The sequence below is a fragment of the Protomyctophum bolini genome, assembly GCF_963924005.1.
Source record: "Protomyctophum bolini genome assembly, chromosome: 18".
In the NCBI taxonomy this organism is placed as follows: domain Eukaryota; kingdom Metazoa; phylum Chordata; class Actinopteri; order Myctophiformes; family Myctophidae; genus Protomyctophum; species Protomyctophum bolini.
Window position 1 is genome coordinate 20,410,799 of NC_137879.1, and position 24,931 is coordinate 20,435,729.

General features: G+C 43.9%; 2 protein-coding genes across 2 annotated transcripts in view; one reads left to right on the forward strand and one right to left on the reverse strand.

The window, feature by feature from the left end:
- The window catches only part of arsg (arylsulfatase G), a 26,990-nt gene continuing 2,059 nt past the window's right edge, over positions 1-24,931 (reverse strand). The window contains exons 2-11 of the mRNA XM_080789584.1: positions 16,521-16,760; positions 15,401-15,636; positions 14,822-14,933; positions 14,262-14,408; positions 6,047-6,261; positions 5,267-5,347; positions 4,746-4,854; positions 3,790-3,910; positions 3,345-3,435; positions 1-1,405 (exon numbers count right to left, since the gene is read on the reverse strand). Coding sequence (XP_080645710.1) covers positions 1,125-1,405; positions 3,345-3,435; positions 3,790-3,910; positions 4,746-4,854; positions 5,267-5,347; positions 6,047-6,261; positions 14,262-14,408; positions 14,822-14,933; positions 15,401-15,636; positions 16,521-16,747 — 1,620 coding nt within the window. The 5' untranslated portion in view covers positions 16,748-16,760 and the 3' untranslated portion in view covers positions 1-1,124. The remainder of the gene's footprint in view (positions 1,406-3,344; positions 3,436-3,789; positions 3,911-4,745; positions 4,855-5,266; positions 5,348-6,046; positions 6,262-14,261; positions 14,409-14,821; positions 14,934-15,400; positions 15,637-16,520; positions 16,761-24,931) is intronic.
- Positions 18,765-24,931, forward strand: part of LOC308333285 (monocarboxylate transporter 7-like) — a 12,200-nt gene continuing 6,033 nt past the window's right edge. The window contains exon 1 of the mRNA XM_080789579.1: positions 18,765-18,882. The gene's annotated coding sequence lies outside the window, so the exon portion shown is untranslated. The remainder of the gene's footprint in view (positions 18,883-24,931) is intronic.

The window sequence follows — 24,931 nt, forward strand, 5'->3', positions numbered from 1 at the left end:
ATTTGCTGTCTGGCAAGACTGGCATGCACCCTGGTATGCACCCTACCCCAATAGTACCCCATGCACACTACTTATTCGACCATCAGCTTGCCTCAAGAACACATCTGAATGATTAGTCTTATATGTATAATATAAGTATGTACAGTATGTATGTATGTATGTATGTATTATATGTTATGTGAGCAGTAAAAAGGGAAACACTGTGACAACTGGAGGTGGCAGTGACTGAGTGAGGTGGTACAGGCACCTCTTGGGTACCGGAAGGTTCCCGGTTAGATCCACAGGATAGTGTCAAAGTGTCCTTGAGCAAGACACTGAACCTCTAACTGCTCCTGATGAGCAGGTTGGTGCCTTACAAGCCAAGGTTGCCACTGCCATTGGTTTGTGAATGGGTGAATGTAATGCACATTATAAAGCACTTTGGATGAAGGTGCTATAATACTGTGTTCTACAACTGCAGCATATTAGTTAGGAATGGGAAGCTCTCGTATTGACATCATGTCACCACTAGGGGGAAACATAACATTTTAGACTATAAAAGGCCACTGATAAAAATATATCATGCAGTATCACATGGATTGTGAATTTGTGACATTGTATGTTGTTACTTCTACTGGCAGTATATGGTGTAATATCTGTGTTTAGAAATTAAGCTTATTCTACCGTTGCACTTCCAGCCAGTTAAAACATGTACATATTCATTATAACTCATTACTATTTCTGTCCCCCAACACTGTTTACGAATATGACGAATCTGTTATTGTCTTATTGTCATATTGGCTTATATTGTGACAAATTAATGAACAATATTTCAGAACAAACAAGGGGATATTTCTATTTCACTGGACAGAATATGACCATTTTTGTGTTCTGATTTTCCCACAGCCTAGCTGAACCTCGGTGAGAACTTGTTTGCTTTTATCCTCTCTCAGAGTGTCTGTTTACATGCACCCTGCTGTATCCAAGATCCAAAACCTTCATCTTCCCCAGAAACACTCACCACAAACAAATAACTGATGCAACTCGAACTGGATGTGATCTCGTTCAGTTTTCTTTGGCTATGCTTCAAGCCCACCTCCTACTAGTCTGTGTGTGTGTGTGTGAGTTCATGTATCTTCCCACCCTCACCCTGGCATGTGGCATCTGCAGGCGGTATGTCGGGCGTCACAGCAGGGTGCAGCCGACTGGTCCGCGGTGTAGTCGGCTGAGGAGACCGAAGGATCAGTGGCGATGTCCCACAGGAGCTCCTCCCTGCCCCTGGTGACGCTCCGCAGGGCCTCCCGGTACTCTGCAGTCCCACGCTCTACGGGCGTCTCCTCTGCCTCGTCGTGCTGGAGGTCGAATATCAGCGGTGGGTCGTGGAGCTGCGCCTTCCCCATACCTCCGCCGCATGCCTCCGCTGCACCTGGGTGGGAGCGAGACAGAAAAGAGGAAGGGGGGTCGCTCAATGAAAGGACAGACTACGTTTTTGCTGATTACATTTTATTTGACATTGGTTGGTTTGGTTGCGGTTGTAAGCTGTCAAGTCAAATAACACATAATGTGACAGGTCTATAAGAAAATAATTAATCTGTTAATTCATGTCATTTCACTATTTCCGTTTGCATATAGGGTCAGGCAGGGCCGGTTCTAGGCATAGGCGAACTAGGCGGTCGCCTAGGGCCTCAACCACTGAGGGGGCCTCGTCACAGGGAGAAGATTTTTTTTTTTCATGTATCCCTTACATGGGCTACTGGCCACATGTGGCCCCCACCTAGCTTCTTAATTTTGATCTCAAAGTGCACCAGATTGAAGCATTTTCATGGCAAATTTACAATTTTTATCCGGCGTGGCAAAGCAGGAGGGGGGGGGCCTCTATATAATATGTTGCCTAGGGCCTCAAAAGGCCTAGAACTGGCACTGATGGTCGGGGGGGTAGGACCAAGGGATTTGGGATTTGTTTATAAACATTTTGGTATTTGTTTATAAACATTTGTGATTTGTTTATAAACATTTGTGATTTATTTATAAACATTTTGGGATTTGTTTATAAACATTTGGGATTTGTTTACAAACATTTGGGATTTGTTTATAAACATTTTGGGATTTGTTTATAAACATTTGGGATTTGTTTATAAACATTTGGGATTTGTTTACAAACATTTGGGATTTGTTTATAAACATTTGGGATTTGTAAATCTCATGGGGGGGGTAGGACCACTACCAGTTGACCTGTAGTAAGTCTCATGGTCGGGGGGGTAGGACCAAGGGATTTGGGATTTGTTTATAAACATTTTGGTATTTGTTTATAAACATTTGTGATTTGTTTATAAACATTTTGGGCTCTGTATAATATGTTGCCTAGGGCCTCAAAAGGCCTAGAACCGGCACTGGGGTCAGGGGTGGTGTACAGGAGGATGCTACAGTTAACTTGATTGACCATTCATTCAAACACCTATATAAGACCCATTTGCCAAGCTTTGGTGATTTCTCTAGCTTGGCTCGTTGGATCCTCAACTTCCTCTCTAAAAGAAGAACCCTGCGGGTGAGGTTGAACGATTGCACGCCAACTGCCAAGTGAGCTGAGCTCTTCCTCTACAGACCAGGCGTGTCTCACCACTCCTTTATATTCTGTATCATGTACTAATGACTGGCAGACCTAGTTTGTGGATGACTCAGTTACAGTCAGTTTCTTCCATGATGATGAATCAAGTATCAATTTTTTTTCCATAGTCAAGTCATGGCCATGTCGTTCAATGTATCAAAGACAATGTGTTAAAAATACCTTGGTCATTGATAATAATCTTACTTTTGAATGTAATTGTGAAATGGTGTGTAGGAGAAGTCAACAGAAACTGCGTAAGTAAACATTAACATTTTCATGTTGCCAGGTCCCAGATTATTCTCTTTTGCAAATCCTTCATAGAATCAATTTTAGAATGCACTGGCTAAAATAGTGAACACAAGCAGTAAAATCATAGGTGTCCATCAGAGTACTTCTACATTACAGTCAGTGGCGAAGAGGGCACACTCCAGATCAGAACTGCACCCACACCCTTCATCAGGAGTTTATGCCTCTAAACTCTGGAATCCACTTTAGATTCTTCCAGACCCACCTTAAGAATGTTTCTGTGCTACAATTAACAATGTTTGTTTGTTTGTTTTCTATTTGCACTGTATGCTGCAAAACCACTTCCCCGTCTGGCACCATTGTGAGAATGTCGAGTTAGGGTTTTTTAATGGAAAATGCATGGCTGCAGGCTTTTGACTTTTCTCTGGAATGAACTCAGCACACCAAACCAAAGTGCTAATTTGAATAACACACCAACAACTGTCACTCTCAGTACACAGATGTGCAGCCCTACCTGTCATGTAGAAGGCTTTATATTTCCCACTTCTGGCGGCTTGTAGGTCCCCAAACCTCCCTGCAGCGCCACTGTTTGGGTGGAAGAGGAACTACAGGTGGGGACACAAGATACTTAATATTGTACATGTGGACATCATTTCTACAAAGCCTCAATTCAACATGACATTCCCTACCTTCATTTACTGGCATAGTTTCAGGGATCCAGAGCATAACCCTAACCCAAATCCAGTGTATCTAAAAACGTTCATTGGTCGCACCAGTGCACTGTAGCAGGTCTGTCTATGTATGTGTACATTATGTATGAGTGCACCTAAATAAATGCTGGTGTACTTTTATGAAAAACGTTAGGCGCACCAGTGCAACTACTGAAGTCTGGAGCGTGTATACGTAGAGTTATGCACTATCATGTGCATGATGAAGACAGCGTGTTGTGTAATGTGTACCTCGTGTCCAGACTGTGAGTCATGCAGGAGGACATCTGTGGCATCTATGCCATCGTAACGTCTATCTGAGGGAGGCTCCACCCCTGCCATCGACAACAAGGTGGGGAAGATGTCCATACCACTGAGACAGGAGAAGATGACATGATATTAGAGAGAGAGAGAAAGATAGAGTGAGAGTTTGTGTGTGTGTGTGTGTGTGTGTGTGTGTGTGTGTGTGTGTGTGTGTGTGTGTGTGTGTGTGTGTGTGTGTGTGTGTGTGTGTGCGTGCGCGTGTGATGCTGCATAACATAATTTGCATTATCATCATCGTCATAGTCTGACTGTTATCAAAACAACTTGAGAACAGATGGACAGATTTTCATGACACTTGGTGGGAATGAACAGTAGGCTGTCCTGAAGACATAATGAACAGTAGGCTGTCCTGAAGACCTAATAAACAGTAGGCTGTCCTGAAGACATAATGAACAGTAGGCTGTCCTGAAGACATAATACATGTGTGGGTAAAATATGTCACGGTCACAATCACGGTGAAAAAGGGCTGATAATGGAAGGGCCAATTTAAAAAAATTATGTGTGCGTGTGTGGGTATCAAATCAGCTTCATGAATAAAACTGTTTATTAGTGCTTTTAACAACACTGATCTCCAACATCATCTACTGTAGCTATAACGTTACCTAGAGAGCCAGGAATGAGCCTCAGTAAACAGTTCACTGAGGCACTCAATACAAGGTCAAATTAAAGCACACAGTGCTAACATTCTCTCATGCAAACTTAAATGTCTTTCACGTAATGTATTTGTTGATTTAAAGTAGCCAGTAAATACAGTATAGGGAGGGATTGTGAAATCCTATTTTCAGTGACTTGTGAACTACCCTATCCTCCAAATGCGTGCCATCAGTGATGAATCAATGTAAAGTTCAATAAGTCTCATGAAACCTTAAGCCACAGTGAGATACCTGAGTAGGGCAGAGCTGGTGGCATTAGCAGGGATCCTTCCAGGCCAGTAGGCCACCGTGGGTACTCTGTGCCCCCCCTCCCAGGTGGTCCGCTTGGCTGAACCCCCGCCTGACACACAGGGGATAAACACAACCACTTATAGCAGCAGGACAGTCAAGACTCATTAAATACATGTTCATGTTTTAATGCTTTGGTGCTCTGTGAGACAAAATGTGTATCTCAACATGTGTGGCCATTCAGACAGTGGCAGCTTAACCACTTAAACCCCAGTGACCCTATTCTGGGGTAACATTTGCCAAAATTGCCGTTTTACAAGCTCACAACACCCCGCAAAGCGCTGTGAGCTTGTAGATCAGCTATTTTTTGGCAAAGTGATTTGGCGTAGCGGGGGACAACGGAGCAGAGCTAGTATAGAGCCCTGGGGACTCCAGTTAAGTCATTGTAAAGGATTGAATTGGTTAAAGTAATAAGCATGCATTTATTTTTGTCATGTGGGCCCTGTGACCCAGAAAACACTAACCTTTGTTAGTCTGCCATTTGCCTTTATAGGGCCCTACACTGCCAGCATACTGGCACTTCTGCTCCCAGGGTCCATTGTCACCTAAAGACACAAACAGTCATGCATGCATATTAGGAGTGAGACTGCTTTATAGGTACTTTATAGGTATCACAAGAAATGCGCCACGACTTTCAGTTGGAAATCAGTTATGACGTCAAAGTATATATCAGTCTTTAGAGCAAGGGTTCACAACGTTTTCTAGAAGTTCACCGACCCATCTGACTACTATTTTCAGAGCATGTTTATTTGAATGATCAATCAATCGATTGTGTCTTCGATCAATGGTACCAAAGTAGTATGCTAAAGATCGGCCTCAGTCCTAAATGGGTTAAGACTTTAAGCTCTTTCAAGGTTCAAGGTCTCTTAGAACGGAGAGAAACAATGTGTCATTTAAGGCATGTGAAATACAGCTTTGGTTTGTTGGGTTTGTTCGTGAGAGATGTTTTTCATTCAAAAGGCTCAAGAGGAAAGTTGACAGTGAAAATATAACAAAGATAACATAATTCAAAGAATAGAAATAGAACTATTTGTTCATCCTACCTGATTTCATCAATTCAAAGCTATTCCTATCCTCCTAGCTAAGAACATATCCTACCAGGACTGTCAGCTATTATTTACAATATAATTTGACGGGCCAGATATTACGGCTGGTGGGCCACTTCTGGCCCATAGGCTGCCTACCACTGCTTTAGGTAACCATGGCAATGTATCATCACTGCAGAAGGGCAGCTAGAGACCCACCGGTGAACCAGATGAGAGTGTTTTCTCTGTCTGTGTCATCTGCAGCGTTCTTGATCGCTCCCACCAGGCTGTCCATATCTCGCAGGCAAGCGGCATACGCCATATCCTCTCCTGGGTAACTGGCGGAGTGGCGGACATCCTGAGGGAAGGAAGGGGCCAGGGGGACGTGCATGTGAGCCAAAGCTACATAGAGCAGGAAGGGCTGTCCTCGCTCCCTGGAAAAAACATACAATGTTCACACAAAGAAGGTTTAGAATTGGCATGTAACAAGAGATATTCCCACATTTGGGCCCTCATTTATTAACGCGGCGTACACCAAAATATGGGTGCACGTCGGAATCACTGCATTTATCATTTCCGCAAAACCTTGAACTTGAACGTGCGCCAGGTCGGGAGCTGTCACAGGCATCTAAACATATTATTCACTCCTAAAAATGTTATATAAAACTGTATTATGTATATACAAGAAAAAGAAAAAGAGAGATTTCCAACTTTACATACAAGAAATTAAAATCGCGCAATTAAAAACAATATAACATGTTTACAATGTACAAGTTTATGCTTAATGTACAAGTTATATGCAAGCGCACTTGTGAGATGATTCGGGAGCGCAGCGTGACATCAGATGCCGTAATCCCTGTGATATTTAAAAAATATATTTAGGCATAAATGGACTGCACACCTTTATTTCCAAGTGACAATGACAAATTTGACAATATAGGCCTATAGCTTGCCTATTCGCAATTGTATAGTTTGCAGATGCCTATAATCCCTGTGATATTAACAAAAAATATTTAAGCATAAATGGACTGCACGCCTTTATTTCCAAGTGACAATGACAATATACAGTAGGCCTATAGCTTGCCTATTTGCAATTGTATATGCTCTAGTTTGAGGCGGGCAGCAAGGCAAGCGTTGTTTGGTCGTATTGGAGTTGTTCATGTCGCAAAAACGAGGGCGAGGCTCGATTTCATAGGGCGTGCCAGATTGATTTCAGTCGTCACATTTATCACTGCTGGGAATGAAATTAAGGAAGGATCAGCTGTTTGGGATCACTTTATAAATGTCGTGCCGAGTGTACTCCAAAACCGACGCTCGAATTTGGGGCAGATTGATAAATGAGGGCCTTGGTGTTTTGATGATGGTGGTACTGAATCTGAATCTTTATAGTCACATCACAGGTTTACAGGTGTAAAGAAGCAGGTGAAATTCGGTTTTGTGCAAACTCCATCGTTTTGTTGTATTCAGGAAGTGAAAAAGAAAAGAAGGGGGGCCAAGGAAAACAAGAAATCAAACAGTAAAGATTAACATACTGTCAGGGATAGGCAAAAAACAACAATCAACAATATATATACATAATATACTGCAGCATAATCCAGCTGGAACAGTATGAGGTTATACATAACGTGCATAAGGTTAGGCACAAAGGTGGTGGCACTTTGATAGGTCCACAAAGTAGCAGCTATGTATATGAGATTAGGTATTAAGGTGCAAAAGAGTGTCAGCACATTGTAGGCTCTCTGTTGGCCCGGTAGATGCCAAACTTTGCACACACACTCCCTGGATGCAAACGATGAACCTCTGCCCCAAATTTTCCACAACAGCCTGTTATAGCGCCACCATGAGGCAGATTTTCACATTTTTACCTATAACTGTACCGATCTGCTTGAAATGTTGAATGCACATTCCCTAGAGGCCAAGGGAAAACCTTTTGACCTGCATTGTTCACATCTGCCTTTTATAGCGCCACCAAGAGGCCTACTTTAGTAAAACAATGGTTTTTATATTATTCCTTCAGATTCTGTCCAAAAATCCTGAAAAGTTTTACACGGTATCTCTATAGTCATGTGCTCAAGACGGATCTGTCCGATATTTCATATTCCATCCTAATTGGCTAACATTGGCTTCCAACGTTTGCAGGATTGGCCTATTTTGACCAAAACATCTCAAATCATGAACGCAGCGTGCAATTTACGTGAACATTTTCACACACTTTCCTACTAGGCTGAGGAATGCATCCCACCCTTTTCACATTGGCCTGCCACCAACAGGTGGATTTTTGCAATACATTCTTGATGACAGGCGGTGGTCAGGCCTTGTTCAACAGTTTGATTGTAGCTGGGTGAATGCTGCCTACAGGGTGGAGAGTGTTTTCTAACACATCAGTCCTAAAATCTCATACTGCTCAATGGGTTGAGGTCTGGTTCATATAGAGACCCCTCCCATCAGGATATGTATTTCATCATAGGATAAAGGGCCATAGAGAGAAGGGTCATGTAAGGTTGATCACCTTTATCCTAGACCTAGAGTCTAGGGGAAGTGAACCCAAACCATACCAGACAAATGCCTCCCACAGCATAACAAAATCCAGGTCAACTGTCCCTGCTCAGCATTTAATATTTATTCTTTCAGATATTCAGGTTTTTGAGGGGTGCTACCTCCTCCTATGTCCAGCTTTTAGTGTTCGTACAAACATAAACTTTGTCCTAACACAAACATTAAATGCCATTGATAATGAATGGCCAGTTTTGAGTGTTTGTGTTGTAAACACAAACATTAAAAGCTGGACATAGGATGTGATTGGCCGGAATGAGATGATGTATGATGATAAGAGCACCCCTCACTTCACACACGTGTGATTTTTACTGTAAATCCCCTCAGTGCAGGGCACACATTTTGGTTTAGTCGTCCGATTCTCACCATACAACATTACATCTAACCAGTAACCTGGTTGACTCATACCACTCAAGGATGTACATACAGTACATAATTCATTGTGTTCTCATTTACATCCTTGTTATGATTAACCTGTTCTTTACCCTGTGTGCTCTTTTGTTGTGCACAGTCATAACAAACGCACATTATATAGGCCAATAGCCTATGGGAGTGAAAAACAGGCAAAGGATAACTACCGGTATTTAAAAATAAAAAACATACAGAGGGATAAGTAATTTCAAATCAATAGGTTGTTCAGACACAAACACACAAGCACTACATTTTCGTGATTCTACTCATAGTCTCAAGTCAAAGTCTAGCCATTAGAATCTGCATGTGCATATGTGTATTTTTTATTTTATTTTCTCCAGACTGTTTTTCCGACTATCCTTGGGATTGTGGGTGGGGGGAGGGTGGGATAGGGGATTGAGTTTTATTTTATTATGTCTGTTTAATACTTGCCCCTGGGCTTCTGTTATTAAAAAACCTGAATAAAATGATTTTGAAAAGAAAGAATCTGTATGTGCTCTTCCCCATTTGTTGTGTGCATTGCACGTGCAAGAGGCGTAGCTTGATGTTATTGCATAGCGAAAACATTTAAAGTTGTCAAACAAGTTACTGTTCAGTCACTAATGAGTAGTATGGGCAGTTTCTCCTGAACCCACGGCACAATTATCCGCACGCACGCACGCACATGCACACGCACGCGCACGCACACGCACACGCACGCACACACACACACACACACACACACACACACACACACACACACACACACACACACACACACACACACACACACACACACACTCTCTGTGAGAGAAGAAGAGGCGTGCTTTCTCAGCATCAGGATACTGCACAGATAAGACAGGTTTGCACAACAGGCCGCTTCTCCAATGGAATGTCCACGTGCACAAACATAAACATGTGCACATGCTCTGTGGATGAGGACACATGCTCAGAGCTATCTTAGTTCACTGAATGGCTGGGAAGACAAACATTGATATAAGGGTTTGTAGACCATGTACATAATTGATTATATTGTACAAATGAAGTGGAGAGGACTCTGTGTCTCGTTATGTTCAATTGTAACAGAAGCTGGTTCAGAACTGTCAACCCTGTAGCCTGTCCTTCATTTCAAGGAAAGTAAAATATGTTTTGCTTCATTAGATAACAGCCCGCAGTGGAGTGAGAGAGGGTGACCTAGCTGCGTCAAATGTTATGTCTGATTCAAACCCATGACGTTGTGATTGCATGAGTACTTTCTGCATGCAGTTGTATGTGTACTGTACCTTGCACTGTGTATGATCCTCAGTGCAGTGGACGTGTATCTATCTGTTAGCGTCCACAGGTTCAGCGGCTGTTCAAGGATACTGTTGTTCTCAAACAGAGGAAGAGCCACCTTGGAATAGCAGCCCTCATGTACACTCCTCTTCCATCTAGAATGGGAAAGCAATCAAACAAACATAAGGCAGTAAGTTTGCGTTTGCTGCCCCAACCCTGTGGAATGCCCTCCCTAAGGCACTCAGAGATGCCCCCACCCTCCGAACTTTCAAAACCGCCCTCAAGACCCACCTCTTCAATATTATCTTCCCTAGCTAAACCTTCTCACTGTCTTTTTTATGTTTTTTAGCTTTTAGTGTTTTTCCTTTTTTTCTAATAAAGTTGTTTTTATTTTGTCGTTACCTCTGTAAAGCCCCCCCCCCCCCCCCACATGTAAAGTGTCTTTGGGTACTCAGAAAAGTGCTATATAAGTTTGAGATATTATAAGTTGTAATAATACCTGATTGTCTGCAAATAGCCAGTGAGTGCAATGTGTACTATCGGGTTCTGTACTGGTTCTGTTTGCCTACCTGTGGACCTGTGGCCCTGCGTCACAAGGAGCACAGTGGGGCAGGTCGTACCCAGGCACATCTGTGCAGCCCATGTCGTTACTGTAAGGAATGCCAACGTAGTAATCGAATCCTGCCCAGGAAACAAGTTAGAATCCATCTCTCTTTCACAACCATACCTAGTTACCTACCTATACTGACTAACTACAAACATGTTTAACCAACCAAATGTACAGAAACGTTTCCATGGGAATGGTTCCTGCTGTATAAACAAGCCCAGCCAAGGACCAAGCTGTTTCATGGGAAGAATTTCAGCCTAATTTAAATAGGGCTTAGATTAAGGTTTGTCAGGTTTGTACTCTTGTCCAGAGATAGTGTGCTCAACAGTTATTTTTCTTTGGACAAACACATACCGGCACATATATTTTAAACGTAATATTACTTACTAGTTCCATTTTTAAGTGGAAAAGTATAAATTACGCTTTATCCTGTATTGAAACCTGTCAAAGCCAACACACCTGTGAGGTCTTCTTTATATGTTGTAACAAATTCCAAACACACAAAGAAGCATCAACTGACCAAACTCTATCCTATACCCACCCCTGTGAGTTGGACTGTAGGGTCCGTTGTGACCCAGGTGCCATTTGCCTATCATGGCGGTGTAGTATCCAGCCCCCTGTAGCAGCTGGGGCAGGGTGACCTCTGACAGAGGTAGGCCCGCCACAGAGCCCACTGCAAAGTTATGGGTCACCCCGGTCCTCAGGCCGTATCGGCCCGTCAGGATGTTTGGTGTTTTGATGATGGTGGTACTGAATCTGAATCTTTATAGTCACATCACAGGTTTACAGGTGTAAAGAAGCAGGTGAAATTCGGTTTTGTGCAAACTCCATCGTTTTGTTGTATTCAGGAAGTGAAAAAGAAAAGAAGGGGGGCCAAGGAAAACAAGAAATCAAACAGTAAAGATTAACATACTGTCAGGGATAGGCAAAAAACAACAATCAACAATATATATACATAATATACTGCAGCATAATCCAGCTGGAACAGTATGAGGTTATACATAACGTGCATAAGGTTAGGCACAAAGGTGGTGGCACTTTGATAGGTCCACAAAGTAGCAGCTATGTATATGAGATTAGGTATTAAGGTGCAAAAGAGTGTCAGCACATTGTAGGCTCTCTGTTGGCCCGGTAGATGCCAAACTTTGCACACACACTCCCTGGATGCAAACGATGAACCTCTGCCCCAAATTTTCCACAACAGCCTGTTATAGCGCCACCATGAGGCAGATTTTCACATTTTTACCTATAACTGTACCGATCTGCTTGAAATGTTGAATGCACATTCCCTAGAGGCCAAGGGAAAACCTTTTGACCTGCATTGTTCACATCTGCCTTTTATAGCGCCACCAAGAGGCCTACTTTAGTAAAACAATGGTTTTTATATTATTCCTTCAGATTCTGTCCAAAAATCCTGAAAAGTTTTACACGGTATCTCTATAGTCATGTGCTCAAGACGGATCTGTCCGATATTTCATATTCCATCCTAATTGGCTAACATTGGCTTCCAACGTTTGCAGGATTGGCCTATTTTGACCAAAACATCTCAAATCATGAACGCAGCGTGCAATTTACGTGAACATTTTCACACACTTTCCTACTAGGCTGAGGAATGCATCCCACCCTTTTCACATTGGCCTGCCACCAACAGGTGGATTTTTGCAATACATTCTTGATGACAGGCGGTGGTCAGGCCTTGTTCAACAGTTTGATTGTAGCTGGGTGAATGCTGCCTACAGGGTGGAGAGTGTTTTCTAACACATCAGTCCTAAAATCTCATACTGCTCAATGGGTTGAGGTCTGGTTCATATAGAGACCCCTCCCATCAGGATATGTATTTCATCATAGGATAAAGGGCCATAGAGAGAAGGGTCATGTAAGGTTGATCACCTTTATCCTAGACCTAGAGTCTAGGGGAAGTGAACCCAAACCATACCAGACAAATGCCTCCCACAGCATAACAAAATCCAGGTCAACTGTCCCTGCTCAGCATTTAATATTTATTCTTTCAGATATTCAGGTTTTTGAGGGGTGCTACCTCCTCCTATGTCCAGCTTTTAGTGTTCGTACAAACATAAACTTTGTCCTAACACAAACATTAAATGCCATTGATAATGAATGGCCAGTTTTGAGTGTTTGTGTTGTAAACACAAACATTAAAAGCTGGACATAGGATGTGATTGGCCGGAATGAGATGATGTATGATGATAAGAGCACCCCTCACTTCACACACGTGTGATTTTTACTGTAAATCCCCTCAGTGCAGGGCACACATTTTGGTTTAGTCGTCCGATTCTCACCATACAACATTACATCTAACCAGTAACCTGGTTGACTCATACCACTCAAGGATGTACATACAGTACATAATTCATTGTGTTCTCATTTACATCCTTGTTATGATTAACCTGTTCTTTACCCTGTGTGCTCTTTTGTTGTGCACAGTCATAACAAACGCACATTATATAGGCCAATAGCCTATGGGAGTGAAAAACAGGCAAAGGATAACTACCGGTATTTAAAAATAAAAAACATACAGAGGGATAAGTAATTTCAAATCAATAGGTTGTTCAGACACAAACACACAAGCACTACATTTTCGTGATTCTACTCATAGTCTCAAGTCAAAGTCTAGCCATTAGAATCTGCATGTGCATATGTGTATTTTTTATTTTATTTTCTCCAGACTGTTTTTCCGACTATCCTTGGGATTGTGGGTGGGGGGAGGGTGGGATAGGGGATTGAGTTTTATTTTATTATGTCTGTTTAATACTTGCCCCTGGGCTTCTGTTATTAAAAAACCTGAATAAAATGATTTTGAAAAGAAAGAATCTGTATGTGCTCTTCCCCATTTGTTGTGTGCATTGCACGTGCAAGAGGCGTAGCTTGATGTTATTGCATAGCGAAAACATTTAAAGTTGTCAAACAAGTTACTGTTCAGTCACTAATGAGTAGTATGGGCAGTTTCTCCTGAACCCACGGCACAATTATCCGCACGCACGCACGCACATGCACACGCACGCGCACGCACACGCACACGCACGCACACACACACACACACACACACACACACACACACACACACACACACACACACACACACACACACACACACACACACACACACTCTCTGTGAGAGAAGAAGAGGCGTGCTTTCTCAGCATCAGGATACTGCACAGATAAGACAGGTTTGCACAACAGGCCGCTTCTCCAATGGAATGTCCACGTGCACAAACATAAACATGTGCACATGCTCTGTGGATGAGGACACATGCTCAGAGCTATCTTAGTTCACTGAATGGCTGGGAAGACAAACATTGATATAAGGGTTTGTAGACCATGTACATAATTGATTATATTGTACAAATGAAGTGGAGAGGACTCTGTGTCTCGTTATGTTCAATTGTAACAGAAGCTGGTTCAGAACTGTCAACCCTGTAGCCTGTCCTTCATTTCAAGGAAAGTAAAATATGTTTTGCTTCATTAGATAACAGCCCGCAGTGGAGTGAGAGAGGGTGACCTAGCTGCGTCAAATGTTATGTCTGATTCAAACCCATGACGTTGTGATTGCATGAGTACTTTCTGCATGCAGTTGTATGTGTACTGTACCTTGCACTGTGTATGATCCTCAGTGCAGTGGACGTGTATCTATCTGTTAGCGTCCACAGGTTCAGCGGCTGTTCAAGGATACTGTTGTTCTCAAACAGAGGAAGAGCCACCTTGGAATAGCAGCCCTCATGTACACTCCTCTTCCATCTAGAATGGGAAAGCAATCAAACAAACATAAGGCAGTAAGTTTGCGTTTGCTGCCCCAACCCTGTGGAATGCCCTCCCTAAGGCACTCAGAGATGCCCCCACCCTCCGAACTTTCAAAACCGCCCTCAAGACCCACCTCTTCAATATTATCTTCCCTAGCTAAACCTTCTCACTGTCTTTTTTATGTTTTTTAGCTTTTAGTGTTTTTCCTTTTTTTCTAATAAAGTTGTTTTTATTTTGTCGTTACCTCTGTAAAGCCCCCCCCCCCCCCCACATGTAAAGTGTCTTTGGGTACTCAGAAAAGTGCTATATAAGTTTGAGATATTATAAGTTGTAATAATACCTGATTGTCTGCAAATAGCCAGTGAGTGCAATGTGTACTATCGGGTTCTGTACTGGTTCTGTTTGCCTACCTGTGGACCTGTGGCCCTGCGTCACAAGGAGCACAGTGGGGCAGGTCGTACCCAGGCACATCTGTGCAGCCCATGTCGTTACTGTAAGGAATGCCAACGTAGTAATCGAATCCTGCCCAGGAAACAAGTTAGAATCCATCTCTCTTTCACAACCATACCTAGTTACCTACCTATACTGACTAACTACAAACATGTTTAACCAACCAAATGTACAGAAACGTTTCCATGGGAATGGTTCCTGCTGTATAAACAAGCCCAGCCAAGGACCAAGCTGTTTCATGGGAAGAATTTCAGCCTAATTTAAATAGGGCTTAGATTAAGGTTTGTCAGGTTTGTACTCTTGTCCAGAGATAGTGTGCTCAACAGTTATTTTTCTTTGGACAAACACATACCGGCACATATATTTTAAACGTAATATTACTTACTAGTTCCATTTTTAAGTGGAAAAGTATAAATTACGCTTTATCCTGTATTGAAACCTGTCAAAGCCAACACACCTGTGAGGTCTTCTTTATATGTTGTAACAAATTCCAAACACACAAAGAAGCATCAACTGACCAAACTCTATCCTATACCCACCCCTGTGAGTTGGACTGTAGGGTCCGTTGTGACCCAGGTGCCATTTGCCTATCATGGCGGTGTAGTATCCAGCCCCCTGTAGCAGCTGGGGCAGGGTGACCTCTGACAGAGGTAGGCCCGCCACAGAGCCCACTGCAAAGTTATGGGTCACCCCGGTCCTCAGGCCGTATCGGCCCGTCAGGATGGCGGCACGAGATGGAGAACAGGTGGACGCTGGGGAATGGAAGTCAGTCAGTCTGGGGAGAAGGAGAAAAAAAGGTTTACCTTTTGGTGTGCAACAGGACACAATACACAATCACAATAAACTATATAAATTATATTGCGAGAGTTAAGTAAGTCTAAATTATATTTTATTTTTTCTCGCTGAAAATAACACATTTTCACTTGAAAAAAGTACAGCGTGACTTCCCTCCCAGTGGAAGTGAAAAGACATTAAGACAGAAATGATCTGGTTAACTGGCTTGAAGCCCATATACAGTATATAGCCTACATGTAAAATCCAAAATATTTAAACATACATTGAAAACAGTTCTTCAGTCTTACTGAAGAGGGATAATTTAATTGCTTTCCTGCATCATTTTAAATTGGGTTAGACACTAGACTCAGTGATAATATATCTTGAATATATGCCCTCACACATCATCAATGATTTGCTAATGTGCTAACATGAGCTTTGTGTAATATTGTTTATGGATCTTGCCCTGTGGTTCTCTGTACGTATGCACGTTGTGATAAAGTGAGCTGAGTGGTGCAAACAGATACAGACATAAACAGATACAGAGAAGACAGAAATGAAAGTTTTTTGACGATTTGTGTCACAACAAGGGCATCATGAAGAGACCCAGCAAGAGTTTTTTCAAAGCCCTGAACAAGGATATACAATATATATATATTTGTTCAGAACATATACAGTGTATTTATGCTTGTACACTACACATAAACCTGTACTATTTTCTTTTTATATCCAGTATTATCTGGGAATGCTGCTTGTACTTGTATGAGTGAGGGACAAATAAACCATCTTGAATCTTTACAGACTTGGATAACGTGACATGAATCACTGCTAGATTGAAAATAAAGATTACCGGTAATCAGGTTTAGGTGTGGTGAAAAAACTGACCTCATTCCCTGCTGAGACATCAGGTCTAGATGGGGTGTATTGTTTGCCATGCGACCAAGCTGGTTAGCTCCCAGGTCACCCCAACCTACATCGTCTGCCAGTATGACAATGAAGTTGGGCCTCTTGCTGGGTTTAGCCACCCTGGAGCCATGTTGGCTCACTGTGTGCAACATCAGCCCAAAGAACAAGGTCCCGGATAGAAGTAACAGGGCTGCTACCTCTGTCATTTTGATCCAAAACCTAGAGAGGTTGGGGTGTTAAATACTTGATTGAGTCCAATACACAATAGAAATGTTGATTATGCATTTTTATAGACAATAACAATGTTCTACCTCCAGTCAAATTTTCTGGCCTTGAGAATTTTAGCACAGTCAGCACTGCACTTTGCCATTCTCCGCATTAGTCTGAATAAGTAAAGTAGGCCTTCTTTGGGAAACTTTGTGAATAAGGAAGCTGATTACAGACTTCAAGAATGTAGGTTGTACCCAGACACTAAGGAGCTGAAGCTATGAAAGATGCAGGAGAAATCTGCATCTATTATTGATTGTGACTGTCAGGGCCAGTGGCTGGAGTTGGTGACAGCACATTGAAACACAAACATAAAATTCAACCTCACACTTTCTTTCACCCTATATATATATACCATTACCTATCCTCACATGCACTTTCATGACTAGAATACACACAGCAATCTTTATCCTACACTGGGCTGGGATCCAGTCAAACATTCATCGCTCTACTATGCAATACAACTGCACACACGCACACACGCACACACACACACACACACACACACACACACACACACACACACACACACACACACACACACAACTGATTACAAACACCCAAAACAAATTTGAAAACTGGCTAGTTCGATCCACTCCATAGAGCAGGGGTCGGCAAGTTGTCCTCGGGACTATTTGTTTTCTAAGTCATTAGATGCTGGGCCAAAACATAATCAATGGCTAACTGCAGCAGACCATTTTATAATAAGTAATTGCTATAAAAGTTAATAAATTAAGATGTGTTCCATATATGCAGAATTGCAGATCTAGTATGTCAAACCATGTATGTCTTTCCAGGGTTTGATGAAGTCAGTGTCGTGATCTTCACATATAGAGATCCATGTGTTGTACCAACTTGGTTCATTTGCAAGTGTGACCACAGTGGTTATCATGAGACTGTCACAATATGGCCATATATTGACATTCCCATATATGGGCTTACATTAATATTGATGACATCAGGGATCTCCATATATGGGCATAACAACAGTGTATTAGGTATGGTCTGGGAATATCCATATATGGACTTTTGTTTTATTTTTTTCCCTTTTTTTTAAATTGACGTTTTCAGGACTGAAACAACAGAGCTTCTTAATACGGAACAGTTGAGAAGCACAAGTTAAACTAGGCCTATTAATCTGGTGTCAGATGTAGTTTGCTGGCCGGCTCCATATACAGTATGCAGATGTAGGTGAGGATCCAGTCTTCTACAGACAGCCATATATGGAGTGTGTCATGAGGCGTGATGTGTCACGAGGCGAATGACCATATATGAAGGCGTGACATGACACGACACGACTGACAGGAAATACAGGTTTTCATAGTAACTGCGACCTACTATATGGTCTCAACAACATCTTTCACAGCTCAAGGTCTCTTCTTAGATATGGAGAGAAACAATGCCTGTCATTCACTCTCAGTCTCACATAGAAAAAAAGCATTCTTCAGGTGGGGGTAAACTCTCTCTCTTGCACACTATCTGCACTGTGCCGGTCTCCGCAAAAAGATCTTTCAATTTATATCTTATATTTATCTTTAGGCTACTTATCTGCATATTGACAGCAAAAGCATTATTTTGTTCTATATTCAAGTTAATTGCATGAAATAATAATGTAATTAATGTAGACTACAGGTCGATTGCAATATTGCAATGTTATACAGCTGTTGTGTTTACATTACATTACAATTATCATAGCATAGGCTGTATAGCTTTGATTGTACAGAATTCTTAACGTTTTGGATTAAAATTTTACACTTGGCAGGTAGGCCTACATACATTTAGTTTGTATTTTTTTCCTATTTAGTTTTAGGTTATTTATTTTAGCTGTATTAATATGAGGGTGAGATGGAGGGGGGAGAGAGAGAGAGACAGAGAGAGAGAGAGAGAGAGAGAGAGAGAGAGAGAGGGAGAGAGACACATGGGGTGGTGGTGAGGGCGAGTCTTCATTCAATGCAACGTGGGCTACAGTTGACGCGACGAGCGACGTACTGTACACGTACAGTGTCAGTAGTACTATAACCTACTACTCTCAAACAGGATCGGATTGTTTTCCTCTGAATCTGCGCGCGCACAGGTGAGAACTAGATTAGGCTATACACAACTTTAAACTGAAATCTTTAAGTATGGGGAAATGATGGATAGATTGAAAACGCTCACAAATATAAAACCAGGAGAGAACTTACCAACACACTACTGCGCCGTCAAAGCAGAGTTTTCAAAGTCGCTTGACTTGAATTAGCAAGACAAAACACAACGCTCTCCCGATATATTCTGATGGGCTAAAGAGCAAGTTTAGTTTATGCTGCATTTAAAACCAAGTTATAGATCGGATGTGTAGGCTACCTACCTAAATCCGGCTACCTACCTAAATCCATACGGCAATGGACTTATGGTTAAGAAGCATACCATACCACATGGTCAAGGCTGAGGCTCGCTAGTCGCTATGTCACAAAGACATAGCTTTGTGAATGGGGGATGAGCGAGCTGACAAGGCATGCAATGTTTTCTGGCAACGAGCAGTCCCACTCCCACACTCCTCCGAGGTGGTGGAAAGCCTGGTGAGGCGAGGTTACTACCACACAATTACCATTTGACTGATTGAACATTATATAACCAGTAGTAGGCTATAGGCTACAGTTCTATAAAAGCGTTAATTTCTCTATAACCCCATCCATCCGGCTAACAAACATTATTTATTTAGTGGCCGACTACTGCACGTGCTTAATGAACTTAAGTTGGGAACTTGGGTCTTGGGACCGCTTGAGCTTTTGAAAAGCCATGCACCTATTGTGAAATGACCTAAAGATAGGAGAAAAACATGAACATTTGGCAAAAACAAAAACGGGTTGCTTCATTTCTTGAAAAACGGATGGGAATAGGGAAATGAAATAACATACTTTTTAAAAAATATATAAAATTATGTAAAATGTGATGATAGACTACTACTGCATGGTCCATGCTCTTATAATAACACCCTCGCTTTAAACAGTCAATATAAACTAGGTCAATATAACCACGTTTGTGTGTGTGTGTGTGTGTGTGTGTGTGTGTATTATACTGTATACAGTATATATATATATAGACCATAGTACTGACCACAAACTGACAGTACTACAGTAGTACAACTAGGTGACAGCACTGACAGGCAGAACTAATGAATTTGCAACATGCCATCTAAATTATATTCTAAATAACATGTGTCTTTACTCTTAACATGTGGAAAAGAAAAACAAATCAAAGTTACAAAAACATGAAGGTTACTTTAGTAACCATGGTTCTTTAAGTAAGTGAGCGAAATACTTCGCTTATGGGAGGTTTCGATCTGAGAAAGCGAGGTGCAGATATTCATTTATGAACTCACACAGGCATTTTATATGCACTGTGGGTTTAAGGCTCGTGACGCAGGCACCCAGCGCCTTAGGCGTATATAAGGCCTAGCTGCTGCGTCACAGGCCACTCGAACAATTTCCTTCTGCCACAGAGCATGACAGAAGGGTGTTCAGCGAAGTATTTCGCTCACTTACTTAAAGAACCATGGTTACTAAAGTAACCTTCATGTTCTTTTAAGTTGTGTTCGCGAAATACTTCGCTTATGGGACCTTATGAACTCCCGTATCCAGAACTAGCCAGTGAGTCCTAGGACTTTGGGATAATTTAAGGGCTGGGGACAAACCTCAGGTTTGTGGCCCGGTCCCACTTAGTGGCTAATTGGGGTAGGGCGGAGACTACCCCAGGTAGCCTGGGTTTATAGAGGGAGGAGGGGACTTTGTCCCTTCGGGGCTCTGTAAGGTGGACTTTATTATAGTCCACCTATGGTGCGGCTGCTCCCAAGACCGCGTGCGCTATAGAAGGCACCGCCACATCTAGGTTATAGTATGTGGCGAAGGTCGAGGAGGAGGACCAGCTCGCTGCTGTGCAGACGTCCTGGATCGAGATGCCCCTGTGGAGCGCCCAGGATGCTGCCATGCCTCTCGTGGAATGAGCCCTTAGCGTAAGCGGAGGCTCTATTCCTTGAGTGGTATAGGCCAGATGAATGGCCTGCACTATCCAGTTGGAGATAGTGACCTTGGTGACAGATTTTCCCCTGGTTCTTTCACCCCAGGATACGAACAATTGATGGCCTATCCTGTAGGGGCCTGTCCTGTCCATGTAGGCGCGGAGCGCTCTTACTGGACAAAGGCGGTTCAGCCTCCTGTCCTCTTCCGTGGCGAAGGGGGGGAGGGTGGAAAGCCTGTAGGTCCACCGGTACGCAGACCGAGAAAGCATTCTTTGGTAAGAAGGCTGGGTTTGCTTTGATGGTGACCTTGGTTGACCTGTCGTCAAATCTCATGCACTCTGGAGTGGTCGAAAGTGCATGTAGATCGCTGACCCTCTTAGCGGTCGTCAGAGCGACTAGGAGGGCTGTCTTAAGAGTAAGAAACTTTAAGTCAGCCGTCTGCAGTGGCTCGAAGGGCTCATTGGTTAGAGCCCTGAGTACTAGTGACAGATCCCAGGAGGGGGCCAGGGGCCTGTTGGCCTTACAGTCCCTGCGTACGCCCTTCACAAACTGTTTTACCAGCAGATGTTTCCATACCGTCTGGTTGTCAATGCCCACGTGGCAAGCCGAGATGGCTGCCAGGTGGGTTTTCACTGAAGAGAGGCCTAGACCTCTATCCAGGAACTCCTGCAAGAATGTCAGGATGCCGACTATTGAAGCTTGGAAGGGGATAACCTGGTTAGGTCGTTCGAAGCACCACCGCCCGAACACGCTCCAGGCTGTTTCGCAGCGTATTGCTGTTGACTGGGCTCTGGCTCTCTGAATTGTTGCCATAACATTCGGAGGGAGGCCGGTTTCTGTCAGCATCACCCTCTCACGGGCCAGACCCATAGGTCTAGGTCCCTGGGGCAAGGGTGGAAGATCTCTCCTTTCGCCTGCGTGAGGAGATCCGCTCGTAGAGGGAGCTTCCATGGTCGGCTGTAGAGGAGGGGAGCTATCTCCGTCCTCCACACGCCCCAGGCTGGTGCTACTAGAAGTAGCGTCAGACCCTGAGTCCTCACTCTGTTCAGAGTATGGAGAATGAGACTCAGTGAAGGGAAGGCGTAGAGAAGGGACCTGGGCCATTGGTGAGCTAGAGCGTCTAGTCCCAATGTCGATGGTCCTCTTATGGCGAAGAAGAGAGGACATTCCGTGTCCTGCTCTGAGGCGAACAAGTCTACCTCGGGCGCTCCGAACCTGCCCCAGATCTGGTTTGCTACCTCGGGGTGTAGTGACCAGTCTGCGTATCGGAGGTCTCCCCTGGACAGCAGGTCCGCTCCTGTGTTTAGAACACCCGGGACGTGGCACGCTGTAATGGACAAGAGACGAGCGTTGCACCGCAACGTGAGTTTCTGAGCCAGTTGGTGCAAGCGGGGGGACCTGAGTCCCCCTTGCTTGTTGATGTAGCACATCGTTGTCGTGTTGTCTGTCCTGACCAGGACGTGGCAACCTTGGATGCGCGGTTCGAAGCACCTCAGTGCGAGGAACACCGCCATCAACTCCAGATAATTGATGTGGCAGGACTCAACTCAACTTTATTTATAAAGCACAGTAGTTGTCCTGTCCACAGTCCTCTGGCTGTAGTGCCCTCCAATGTGGCTCCCCAGCCAGACATGCTGGCGTCTGTGGTGACGACTTTCCTGGTCAGAGGTCTGCCCATAGGGACGCCTTCTGAGAGGGCTCGTCTGTCCGCCCACCATTTCAGTGCTAGCACGCATTGTGACGTCACTGTTACCCTCTGGCGGCGACGGTGCATGGGTATGCGTAACGCATTCATCCACTGTTGAAAAGGTCTCATATTTTAGCCTGGCTAGGCGTATTATGTAAACCACCGAGGCCATAAGCCCCGCCATCCGCAGGCATGCATGAAAAGGAATCGAGCGATCCCTTTTGAATGATGCCGTGGACTGTATTATCGCCTCTATTCTTTCTTGGCTTGGACGAGCCGTGAAAGAAATCGAGTCCAGCGTTATACCGATGAAGTCTATAGACTGTGTCGGCGTTAACACGCTCTTCTCCTGGTTCACTCGGAACCCTAGAGAGTGGAGGTGGTTGAGCACTCGTTGAGTGTGCAACAGCGCCTCCTGTGGCGAGTCTGTTGACAGGAGCCAGTCGTCTATGCACGCTGCTAGACGAATGTCCTGTTGTCATAGTGGAGCTTATAGCCGTGGCTGTAACCTTCACAGAGACTCTCGGACTCAGGGACAGTCCGAACGGGAGGACGTTGTATTCGTACTCTCCCTTTGAACCCGAAGCGCAGAATTTTTTCCTGTGCGGGGGGGTAGTTTGGACCTTGAATGTATGTGTTCTTGTAGGTCCATTTAACGTGCGCCAGTCCCCTTCGCGGAGTAAGCTTAGTAGGACTGGCGGTGTCAGCATTTTGAAGCCAAAGTCATCAAAATCGAGTCGGGGCTCTGAGGTTTGAATGGGCGAAGCCCGCCCCCTGTCTTTTCACCAGAAAATAGCGGGGAACCCGTTAAGAGACTGGTTGACAGGGACCTCTGAGATGGCGTCTTTCTGCTGGACGGAATCGATTTCCTCCTTTAGAATGTGCCCCTATCCTCTCCGTCTGCTCTCGAGAAGATGATTCCTTCGAGAGTGTGCGGTTTTATTTTAACCTTTAGCCCTCTGCTATAGTGCGCATGATCATGGGGAGTTCCCAGTATCCAGCACTGAGCTTGATGACCTAACAGGGAGCCCCTTCTGTTTCAGGGGATTCTGTCCGTGAGGCTTTGGTGCCCTCTAGCGATTTGAGCGCATGGGGACAAATGTTTCTCTTCTTTTAGATGAGAGAATGAGAGCTGCTTTAAACAGTACTGTCTGTGGCGATTATCTCATTAACACATGCTGAATGTGAAGCACATGATCGTGCTCTTTTGAGGGGCCTGTGCTGAGGCATTTCTGCGTGCACGTCCCCTCTGTATTGTCCCGCACCCGCGGTGTGTGTGGCAAATGGGGTCTTGCACACCTGTTTTAACGGGTGATAGGGAGCCTTCCGTCCTCCTGGGAAGGTTCTGTCTGTGAGGTTCTGGTGCACTCTAGTGGCCTAGGCGCGTAGAGGCATTACCATTAAACGCTGTTATTCTTTCATTGAGGTGAGAAAATAATTGGGCGTAGTTTACCCGGCCTGTGACAGTATAATACTGTCACAGAGCGTGGTTATTCCCCACGTATGGGCCTATGGCCTACAGGTCGTATTCGTGTTTTTGTTTCATGTATATTTTTATTTTATAAAAAAAATACAGAGAATACACATTAACAACAAATGCAGAAAATGGTACAGAGGCTAGTAGCATGCACAATTTTCGGCTTTGAAATGTCTTTAGAGTCTGCGGTTTTGAGGGTGAGGTCCGTGACCACTACCCTCTAACTCGGACCCCTGAAGGGAGGAGAGATTCAGGGGTACGTCCTGACCCCTGCTCTCGTATATTTCCCACGTATGGGCCGTGAGAGGAGAAGCCCCCGTTCTAGGGGAAGGTTCTGTCTGTGAGGCTCTGGTGCACTCTAGTGGCCTAGGCGTGTAGAGGCATGGCATCAGTAGACAGGCCGTTAATTTCTCAATTAATTGAAAAAATAATTGGGCGTGACCTCCCGGGCCTGGGACAGTTTTAAAACTGTCCCAGAGGCGGGTTATAATCCCCACGTATGGGCTTATGCCCTTGTGTCAGGTTTCAAGTTGTTCTTGTGTTTTTCGTTTTTGTGTTACTCTTTGAAGTAAAAAACATACACATTGTGACATAATTATGCACATTTTTAACAGCATTTGAGGGGTTCTGTACAGTGGCAGCAGCTGCATGTACATTCCCTCTGAAACGTTTGTAGGGCGGAGGAGAGCAGCGGCCAGCGGTCCCGGGGCGTCCTCTGTGTCCGTCGTCCACCCTGAAAGCAGCCTGACTAGTAATGCTAAGCATGCTAGGATGGCAGCGACCATCCAACGAGGTTGTTAAACCCGACCTCTTTTAAATGTTAGCTAAACAGCTAAACAAACCTAGCTTCACAATGTACATACCTTGTAATGTTGAGGGAAGCAGTGGGTCTGGGGAACGGCGTTGAGTGAGATGTTTGTGTTACTTTTTTATTGAATTAAAAAACATACACATTTGTGACA